The sequence below is a fragment of the Dipteris shenzhenensis genome, chromosome 21, assembly GCF_047967505.1.
Source record: "Dipteris shenzhenensis isolate YYH24624 ecotype China chromosome 21, Dip_SZ_1.0, whole genome shotgun sequence".
Lineage (NCBI taxonomy): Eukaryota > Viridiplantae > Streptophyta > Polypodiopsida > Gleicheniales > Dipteridaceae > Dipteris > Dipteris shenzhenensis.
In genome coordinates, this window is record NC_141616.1 from 38,657,198 (window position 1) to 38,668,718 (window position 11,521).

At 41.8% G+C, this 11,521-nt stretch overlaps 1 protein-coding gene across 1 annotated transcript; it reads right to left on the reverse strand.

Annotated features, from left to right (window-relative positions):
- Positions 1-231: 231 nt before the first annotated feature.
- LOC147888830 (dihydroceramide fatty acyl 2-hydroxylase FAH2-like) lies at positions 232-7,935 on the reverse strand. Its single transcript, XM_087392638.1, has 7 exons — positions 7,819-7,935; positions 4,989-5,070; positions 1,671-1,763; positions 1,375-1,571; positions 1,162-1,267; positions 915-1,061; positions 232-766 (listed from the first exon to the last, which is right to left on the reverse strand). The coding sequence occupies exons 2-7, from the start codon at positions 5,037-5,039 to the stop codon at positions 659-661; spliced, it is 702 nt and encodes a 233-aa protein (XP_087248764.1). The 5' UTR covers positions 5,040-5,070; positions 7,819-7,935; the 3' UTR covers positions 232-658.
- Positions 7,936-11,521: the final 3,586 nt, after the last annotated feature.

Sequence of the window (11,521 nt, forward strand, 5' to 3'; positions counted from 1 at the left end):
AAACTGCAACTCTCTCCATATGCCATCACATTGGCGATTCTTAATAATGCTGTTTACAAAGCAGAAAAGCACTACAGACCATGCTGTCCAGAATTTACCAAGTATGTACTTCGAATGCGTATCCAGCAATGTTAATGCAATAATCAATTGACATGGAGAACAAGCAACTGAAAGGAAGCTGTTCGAACATTGAGAATTGCTCGTTCCGATGTGCCCAATGAAAAAGCGTCCTTAGTTCCCAGGTGAGTCATATATCACGCTCTTGGCAGCTCTTAAAATACTTCATACTTAGTGCAGGTTCCTGGACCCTGAAGTTAAAGGATCCTCTGGAGAAAAATTAATAACGTTGTGGAAAGGAAGTATGCACTCTATAGTCAGTAAACATCAGCAGTTGTGAAGGTTGTTGGCCTGTTCGATACATTAACTAAAATATAAATTATCATTCCCGTCTTAATGCAAATAAAACTCAGCCTCGTGGCAGCACACACGTTACATGTCACATGATCTCTGGAGATGCGGAACCCCCTGGACAAGTCCTTCAAATAAAATCGCAGAAACGACAAGAGATTGGAATGACTGGTGAACCACTTATACAAAAAATAATTACTTCGAAGATCCATGAATTGAAAAGCTTTTTTATGAAACCTTCAAGAATGTCCTATTTTAGTTTGATAGAAGGCAGGGTCCCAAACACCCAGTCCCATAACGCAGATGTGATTCCAAAACTGTTTGTCTGGACTTTAAAGTGATGATTCAGATGGTACTTCTGCACACACAAAACAAGACTGAGATATGCACTAAGCCATCATCATAGTAAAAACCTAATAAATTGGAGGTATTGAGTATCCACATAAACTGTCCTTACAAATTGTGATTCATAAGCATTCTCAGATTTACTTGCAGATAGGCCATACCTTCAATTTTCGACTCGTGTCATTGAAAGGATTGCCATGATGTAAATAATAATGTGTTACATCATAAATAACATAACCAAGCAAACCTCCCCCAAAAGCAGCTGGAGCAGCTCTGTAGGGAATGAGCAACCTTGCCAACAGCCAAAACTACACAACACAGCACATAAAAAAAGAATGTCACTTCCCCCAACCCTTACAAAAAAGCAACAAATTCACACACACAGAAATCTATAAACAAGTTCTGCACCGGAGTAGCCAGGAGGGCTGTGGCAGCTGGCGGAAACACAAGGCGATACCCATCCATCGGATGCTTGTGGTGACAGCCATGTAAAAGATAGTGTAACGTGTTGCCCCTGCATCAATAAAAAAAATTTGATGAGTGCTGATCTCTAAGTCACACTTATCTTTAAAAAAGTTCTCATGATTAATAGATATGATCAGATATGATATGAATACTCACCAGAAGCTTGAAGTCTTGATGTGAAAGAGAAAGCGATGCAGAGAATATTCCATCAATGACCATAAGAGAACACCAAAGAGCATCGTCAACACTGCTTGTGCTGGCAGGAAACCCCTCTGAATTGATAACATTTCATTCCATGCCACCACTGGAATCCACACTATCGGTATGACCCACCACACCGTCCGTGTGAAAAACTACTTTGACATAACAGGAAGGCAATTTTCAGTAAGTAAAATATTGGTTTTGAGGAATCCATTATTGCAGCAAGCCAAAAATGAGGTATAGAATGATACCTCACAAAATTCACTTTCAAAAAACCGAGGACTCTGTTTTGTGACAATTGGCTGATGAACCCATTCCTGATATGCTTCTCCCAAGTAACCAACCTGCATGGACGAGTCAACATAGGCAAACAAGATCAAAAGGAAGATATCAGAGCTCAAAGCACACTTTTGAGACATGAAACACCTCCACATTTAATTTTGAATATTCTAAACATAGACTTGGCAACATTTTAGGAGATATATCATGATTCCAATCATGCCCTCATATCTGTCAACGCTGACCCTAATAACTCACCAGAGTGAAATTAGCTTCAGCCTGCATGAATTCATTCTATCTTTCAACTCTCATCATAAACCTTTATTTTAAATCCCCTTGCCAACACAGACCTCTATGGCATTCAACTGCCATCCCGTGATGAATTCCTTGATGCACTCAAAATGGTCAGGCTGTGCCATGCAATATTAGGGGAATACATGTAATGCCTTTGACAAAAAACTCCCTGTAGAGAGAGGGGCTCCCCATTTGGCCACATTTCCTGTGCATCGTGTGGTACTACTCAAAATTGAACTTCCTGTCATATTGAGATGTCTTCAGATATAATTCGAGTTGCATGCTGACATTCTCATTCAGTATCCTCGCAAATAAGCTGTGCACCAAAATCGAGAGTGCATATGTTGAAATTAAGTTCACATTGTAAGCATCGAGGCTGTTATGGCTGTGGAGCCATTTCTGAGGTGAGCCAGAAACTTGAGCCCAAAGGTGCAGCAGACACCTGGAAACAATGGCCATGTAAGAGGCGATTCAGCGACGATATTTCATTTTTGACATCATTGTGTTGACAATCCTGGCTCAGGGATAACAGCTGCAAGCAAGAGGAAGCAGCACAATGGGATAATTCAGCAATGACGTTTCATTTTTCAATATCATTGTGTCAACAATCCTCGCTCAGGAATTCACTAACCATGTCATTGCTTTAACAGCTGCATGCAAGAGCACACAGCAGAATGGGGTATTTCCACTTTTTCTAAGGAAAGATACAGAATTTGCCATTAGTAGCACTTATATGAAGAGGGCCTTTAGCAGTAGGGGTCACTAGATAAATTACATAACCCCCCTCCATTGGCTGAGGTGATGCAATCTATAAAGATGTGAAGGACCTATTTGTAGCCCCTGCTAGAGTGATGTGCTCAAAGCAAGGTTTTGAATACTAAATGTTTTTGCTCTCGTGGTTTTGTCTGAATCTATCTCATTTCTGTAGAGGTGCCATGTCAGCACACTACCACATACGATACTACCAGTTCAGCAGTGCTGAAGCAAGAAAGCCTCCTACCAATAATCTGTCACTCGCAATCAGCATCAGAGATCCATCTCATCAACAGAGCCACATCAATTGTTGGCACTCGACAATTTGCATTAGTACAGCCTTCAATTATTTTCAAGTCTCCTTCCATTTGTAACTGATTCTTTGCACTTGCACATACACAATTAGACAGCTCAGGAGACACTAGCAATCCCATGTCAATAAGACATGTCTCTACTCAATGCACATGCGGAAGGAGACAACTCAAACTTTTGTTATATCTATATGCCAGCATACAGCCAGCATCATATAATAAATTCTTTGAAGGCCACGTTTCAATCTATGGACAGCCCTAAGACTCGAATGGCAAAGATGCACGCACAAATAATACTGATGGAGGACATGGGGACTGAGATTTCCACGACCAAAGAGCACACAGAACAAAGGATGCTGAATCTGACCATCATGGATGCATGACATTTAGGACATAAAAAATCTGAGGCAGATCCTGAGGTGAGTGTGACAATGAGCACAAGAATACCAACATTGCCTTGGCTAAGTCAGAGTTTCCTTGTCCCAGTAAGAGCCTCAGAAAGGTGAGTCTGCTAGCTCTTTTGCATGTGTTAAATGTTTCTTTCCACGGCTTAAAGCATGGGAGCTACGCTACCTGAAGGTTTGATGGTTAAGAGGTATAACTTCAAGTATGTTGTAAGTTCAACGCCTGCTAGAGATAGACTCATGTCTCACTACATTCTTCATATGCTCGTTGTATTAGTGACAGAGATCCTTTGAGAAACATGCCTGGACCTTATTATTTGTAGTTTCCATTCCATTTTGTACATAATTGGAATGTGTAATATGTTAGTTTAGGACCTGCTTAGTACATATCATTGTAAGAACTGCAGTATGCCACATTCAGAGAAATGTACGTTGTACTGCAAAGCCTTACTGTATACACAGCAGAGTTGCATACTGAAGCCACGAGTGCAGAAATTCATCCCTGTGCAAAGTTGTCTCCCAAATAATGAAGAGGCACACCAGTTCGGCTACATGCAATAGACGAATGTAATTCAAGTGTCTCTTGAACGAACTGAGATATCCCTGTAGAAGGCTGCACCCTTGAAGAGAAGTCATGCCTCTTTTGCAGAGACACCCCTACACCCCTACTTCTCTTTATAAAGAGTCATGGCCAGTGGCCTGTGCCTCTTTGAATTTGAATAAGATTTGGCAAGGACAAGTCACAATCTTGGCAAAACCATAGTGCAAAAGCCATTATATTGTTGGCGCAGAAGTCGCAACGTGTGCACCGGGTACGGGGGGTCCCAAACCCCGCCCCCTAGCCATGCAATAGAACCTCTCTCTCCTCCCAACAAGTCCCAGGAGGGATGAGAGAGAGTGGGCAAATGAGGCCTTTATATCCAAGGCCCCCAAGCTTACAACAATGCATATGGGATCATTCCCATATTAATCCATGTGTCAGCACCGCGCTAGAGCTCTCACAAGTCCATTAATCCAAAAGAAATCAGATTGTGATGTAAATCATGCGTTGGAAATGCAATGAATATGTTGCAAATACTCTATCCAAAATGCTGAACAAAGGATCTTCAAACAAAATAGGATGATTTGCAAACTTGAATATCTGCTAGATCATATCTTAAACACCTAGCACTGCTCAGGCCTTTCAAATCATGACTTGGAATGCTTTACATTGGCAATAACAGACTTAAAAAGCAGATAACCTTGATTGTAACTAAGTAGATGCCTGAGAGCTAACTAATGCATGCTTTACAAGATTTAGCTTCCCAGAAGCAGCCTGTCATTATTAGTGGCATAGAGCAAGCTGGGTAACACAACATGACACCAATACCTTTTCTACCCAGAAGTTGAAAGAGACAAACGAGTATGCACACTCATATCCTTATGTCCTTGGAACGTTCCTGACTATGACTAGAGTCCTCAAAATTTGGATACACCCTTTCTTTAATTTCACCACATCCATGAAGTAAGAAGGTGATCACATACAAACCTGAAAAACGAGGGGCTTGTTCAGGTCCACAGTGAACTCCTTTCCACCCATCACAATCTGCTGATATCCTAGAATCTTAGTTCTGCATCCAATTAACAAAAAACACATTAAAAAGCTTTCAGATTTGAGTGATTGTTTCTTTGTGTGACTCTTTGCTGCATCTCAACAAACAAAAGCAGTAATTGCTTCACTAGCCCCAACCAAACTTGGACCTGTTGACACTTTTCAATCTAAACTATCATAAATGATAACAGTTCATATTAGTGATCAGCTATATTAGAATCCTTTGCAATGTCAAACTTCAACCCCTTAAGTTTTCTTATATTAGAGAGGTTTTAAAAAACGCTGAAACTAAGTGAAAATGGCATTTCTACAGTCCAAAGCAAAGCTCTAAACAATAAGTGAAAACTTACAACATACCAGTGTACAAAGTTGGCTGTTCCAATCTAAAACCAGCACTTTCCCCCCCTCTTTTATGTAGCTTAGGGTAGAATAATCCAGTAGATTATTATGTTTTTATGAACAAAAATTTAGGTCAGTTCAATCATCAAGGGATACTTCATTTCATTAGACTCATTATCATGTAATTGAGCATGAATTTCCAACAAGTATTTCTCACAACAAGGAGTTCCAAGGAGAGCGCAATGGACCACTTCTGCTTTGAGTGCAGTGGTTTGTGGTTTGTTTTTGTTCGCATGAGGGACAAGGGACCTTGTGGCTGATAATTTTCATTCCCCCTCATCTTGCCTCCTATGCTCAAGTTAAATCTCTAGTCTCTGATATGCAAAATAATAATGAAATATAACAATTCACAATAGTAATATAAAGCAACAATGATGCTGTAATTTAGCTTTAAAATCCGCAATTTTTTCTTCACTGGTGCCAGTGAGCAGCACACCATCCATGTTACGAATGACAATCAGCAATTCCTCCTTATCATGCTTGATGGATAGGGCTCTCAGTTAGGCTACTTTGTAGACCTTGACTGGTCAAGGACGCATCAATCTTTGCATACCAGGCCTCTTTTAAGCCAGACAAGTCCTTTCTCAACTTGCATTTCCTCTCCCTATGGTTTCACAAAATGCAAAGACTAATAAAACTTCATCTCTCAAGCGCAGTATACATAGCTATATGACAAGTAGGTCTCTCATATAGAAGAGTATCATATCTACCAACTGCCTCCAGACAAAACTTCAGATATGGAATGAACAAGAAAAGCTGAGAGGGGAAGGATAGGTTGAGAGGAAGACAGACAGAAAGAGAATGAAGGTGTGGAACAATGTGTGTGTGTGTGTGTGTGTGTGTGTGTGTGTGTGTGTGTGAGATTCCACACAAAAAAGAGTGTGTGTGTGTGTGTGTGCGCGCGCGCGTGCACGTGTGCGCATGCAATTTGGAGAAGAGGGAACAAATAGGAGACTGGGGGAGATGGAACAGAGCGAGAGTGGGGAGAGAGTGGGAGAGGGTATGAAAGTGTGCAACAAAGTGCATGTGCGAGTGTTTGTGGGGGTACACAAGAAGGGCTGAAGCAAGGCGCCGGAGGTCACATGAAACAAGTGGGGGCCACTTACATAGTCCCCTTCATTAAGCCTTCTTTAGTTTAATAAACCCCCCTTCCCCAGTGCCAATTGTGCCATATCCCAACTAGCTCATTTGTCTCCTCATTACAGCCATCCCTTTCCAAGTAATTTTGCTCTCACGGTCAGTGGGATGGTGGTCAACATTGGTAGGGATGAGCAAGGAGGAGGAAATCACATTAAACAAGTGGGGGGCACTTATATAGTCCCTTACTAAAGTGCCCTTTTAGCCCTCTTTAGCTAAATTATCCCCCGTATCAATGGTGCTAATCCACTGCTAACTGTTCCATAGGTGGGATCACATTCTGACCTACATGCCGTTTCAGTACAGCACATCATGAATCCTAGAGGTGGGAGGCGGTCCCAACCACTAGCTTCCCCAACTGACTGGAGGATCATGTAGGGACAGTGGGCCAACAATTATCGTTCAAGGAGGCATGCTTGTGTGTGTGAGTCTTTTATGCACAAATTGATAAGTCCTACGCGCTTCACATTCACCCACTCTAAAGTTAGATGTTAAATTCCCTTTTTGGTAATGAGGTCGCATAATGTGACCACAGCCACCCACCAACAGGTCACGTTCTTTATCAAACCAGCCTTCCTGCCTCACTCACTTATAGATCAAACTTTAAAGCCCATCAAAATTGCGTCCTGCGACATCCTTCGGATTTATACTGTGGATGACACTATGGTACCCCTGTTTGGCACACCTTCATCGATAGGAGGCCTTGCATTCCCACCTTCCTGGACGCTTTCGGTTCGGATTGTCCTACTAATTCTGCTGGACTCGCTCTGACTACTTGTTGAGTTGCGCTCACCAGTACAGATTTTGCCCATTTTCTCCAAGAATCTGGCGAGAATAGCTTTTCCATGATTACTACAAACGTTGGCCGCACCAACGGAAAGGCATTATGTGCTCTCATCGTTGCCCTGTTCCTATGACTGAAATCTGTCCAAAGTGACAAATGAACCATATAAAGATGGCCGACCCTTCAACGCAAAGTTCAGACTGCCTCACAGGTTTGTTCAAAAACTTGACGTTTTGAGCCGCTCAAAACGTCAAGAGGGCGGACGAGATGACAATGCTGCCAAAAAGAAGGATCAAAAGGATGAAAAGAGTCCGGATCTTTAGAAAGGGTGCGTCTGTGCGCTCCAAAAGAGGGACTTTGGGAAGGAAAAAGACTATTCGCCGCAGATCGGAATCAGATAGCAGGCCGAAGAGCAAGGAGAAGAGCAGGAATGCAACAAATGAATACCTGAGCTCCGAGGATGGGTTTGAGCCCGGCGAGGCTAGGAAGGGGGAGCGTGCAGCAAGCTCAGACCGCCATAGCTATTGCCCTCCTGTCAAAAGATGAGTACATGAAGAAAAACTAAGAAAAGCCAACTGGATCCAGCATCCTTCGTATTTATGGCAAATTCAAATGTCCGACTCCACGTGTGACGACCACGTGGCAGCCTTACAATCCTAGACACGAGGGCGTTTGTCTGCCTTGCACAAACGAGTAGCCTGACCCGTCTACGACAGGTTCGAGACCCGCTCCCCTTGGTCTCAAGGTGCTTAAATGTCATTAATTGCGATAAATAGAATATGAAATAAAGGCATTGTGTGGGTTGGTTACTCAATAGTAAAGGTCATTCATAGATGGCAAATCTCAAAAGTATAGATGGACTTCATAGTAAAGCAAGCTCAAAGCTAGAAAGTGTAATATAATAGCACAAAATGTAAAGCAAAAGCTCCACACAGCGAAATATGCCGCAAAGGCATTGGTTGGACATGGAGTTGAACTCATTGTTCGTTTTTGCTAATTGACATTTTGCTACTTTCATAGCACCACCACCACGGCATGCACACTCCCATATCTCACATTGCTGGCGACCTTGCCAACCTTCCAGATCTAGTGCTTCGGCAACCATGGCTGTTGACACCATCTCCTCCTTGTTCACCACCCCTCACCATGCCCTCCACTATAACCTCCATTAACACAAACCTAATTTTATTGCACCCATTTCACCAATTACCTTTGAAGCCCATGTCATCGCGTAACATCTTTCTTCTTAAACAATCAAAATAGTGGTGCGTCAATTTCCACCAATAGATTTAATATGTGCTCTAGCTTTGACAGTGTCTCCTCCCCTCCCCATGTAGTTTCCATTGGGTTTTTTAAATCCTTAACATGGTACAAATTTAACATCCGCTCTAGCTTTGTCAATGTCCACTCTCCTCCCCATGTAGTTTCCATTTGGGTTTTTTGAACCTTGACGTGGATTGTCCTTTGATCTTGCAATCCTTGCCCACCACTCCTACAAAGGTGCATCCATTGGCACCGGATCTTTACCAACGCTTTATCAAGTCTACCAAAATATGATTTGCTCTTTGCCATTGTCAAGTTTCTTGTTGCAAGCTCTTTGCCTCATCCTTTCACACATAGCAACCCTAGCAAGATGCCTCTCTCAAACCGTTCTCCCTCATTGACCTCCATTTCATTAAGGTGGCAAAGCATGCACCATGATGGTAGTATAGGCAGACAAAATGGTCTCTCTTGTGGATGGTTGAGGGATGATGAAGCATCGTATTTTTTCCCCTTCTCTCTCTCTCTCTCTCTCTCTCTCTCTCTCTCTCTCTATATATATATCTATCTCTCTATCTCTCTCTATCTATCTATCTCTATTGGCTTTGTGTCCCACTGCCTCCACATGCCTGCTGACCCGCGCCGCCCTATGTGACAATAGAGTACTTCCCATTGATGTAAAAAAATGTTAGTTAGAGATAGACTGCATGGTACTGAATTTTGTTTTTAATGTAGCACAATGTTTCTCCACCATTTTGAGTCTTTTCATCTGTCTCTCCTCTCCCAACAAACTTCGACTTGAAATCTATTTAAAAAAAGCCAAAGATTGCAGCCATGACAATGTAAGAAGAACATGCAAAGCAAAAGGGTTGTAGACACGGAAAGGGAGAGGAGACAAAGGATGCCAAGCAAAATGGACACTCACTTGAACTTGTTGATGGCTCTCAGTTGTCTTCATACCATCATGCAATGCTTGTTAGAGCACCAACCCAACAACGGAAACCCGACATGTAGATGTGAAATAGTTTCAATTACTTTATCCCTCAAATTTAATGAAACTCCTTGACTTAATACCTTGACATCAAAGAGTATTGTGGGTTTAATAAATAGGCCCTTGCTTCCATGATAAATTTATCTAATTTTAACTCCCTCCTCCCTACCTAGTGCTATACATCTTAGCACTTTCTCAAATTGATCTTGATCTACCTATATAGGAGCAATAAAGTGTTTGATCATATTATTTTTTGCACCTCTTGCTTAGAAAGTATCTCCCACCACCTAATCTTTGGCTTGCTCTTCACAAATTCATCATGAATGACCTCTTGAATGTAGACTCGAGATCCTGCAATGCAAAGTTGACCCTGAGAGTCTTGGTTAGAAATTATGAATGGTGACTTGCTACCTAGCTTCATTGTCACATGTTTCAGATTGCTTCTGGTAGATGTTTTACCTATGTTCTACTTTCTCCAAAGCAAAGTTGCTATAAACTCCCAGCACATACCCCTCCCTATAAGCTTGTTTTCTGTAATTAAATTATAAACTATGAATGAAATTCTTAAGGTTTTTTGCAATGCAGAGTAGGCTCCTTTGGCACTGGAAGGCAGCACATTCTCTCTCCTTCAAATGTTTACAATGCAGCACAATGTTTCTCCACCCTTTTGTCTCTCCCAACTAAAATTCCTAGAAATAGATACAAAAAGCAACATATATGGCTCTCATCTCCCAATAAAAATTATTGAAAACATATACTAAAAGCAACGGTATACACATAGGAGAGTAAGAGCAGGAAATAAGTTAGAAGATGATAACTATCAATATCCAATCTTCCACTTCCACTTCGCTCTTACTGATTGCTCCTCTCCCACATCCCCAAAACCTTCTTCATAGAATCTCATTCACCCACACTTTGCTCCCCTTATCCTTTACAACAACTGCCAATGTCAAAGTTTCGACCAACTTTTCCAATCACCTCCACTCCCATGGCCAAGTACTTCTCCAGTGCCAAATTCATTGAGGTTGCCATTTCCAACCATTTCCATTGCCGCACGCCAATCAACATCAAGCAAAGGACACCAGGAGGACACCCCAGTGGGCATGCACCTTTGAAGGCTTTATGTGTAGCTCTGATCCTATTGTCATGACAAATGCCATCTCATGCAATATCTACTGATGCTTGAACCTTCAAAGCTGACCTGTTCAAATTGATGATCGAGAGCCTCTATGACAGACATGTCCACTCTTGCAAGAGGGTTCACATAAATATCTTTCATACTAATGTCAGAACAACCTGCATAATGCAATTTAGAGCCATTTTGTATCTTTGAAAGATGGATCCCGCATAGAGAGCAAAGCTATTGAATTTTGAAATGCTATAAATGCAATATCATCCCATTACGAGCTCAGATTGGACGAGAACATTCTATGCAAAGTCACAGCTCAATCTAGCGTGATACTATCAATAGCCACAAAGAGACCCAAAAGGGCAACAAACGTCTTCGTAACTACTCTCAGCTACTACTATTGGGGACACTGCCGGCTTTCAACTTGCCAAAGTGGATTTCTGGAAAGACAAAAGCTTTGTGCAACATACCATTTGAAGTCTCAGAGTTTTGAAAATGATGAATAGGTTCTCAATGATAGCACATGCAAAAGGAGGAGCTCCGTTTTGGAAGTCACAGAGATGAGAAAAAAGCTAGTATGGGTGATGCAGTATGGGATCTCACACAATACTTGGACGGGACATTGAAGCCATGGAATGTAGCACGCAAAAATGCACCCCAAGAGACCAAAATAGAAATAAAGCACCTATCGATGTTCCAAAGCAAGTAGTAGAACGGTTTTGTTAGAAGCAATGTAGACAACCAGAAGTGGTCATCATTAAGTGCAAGAA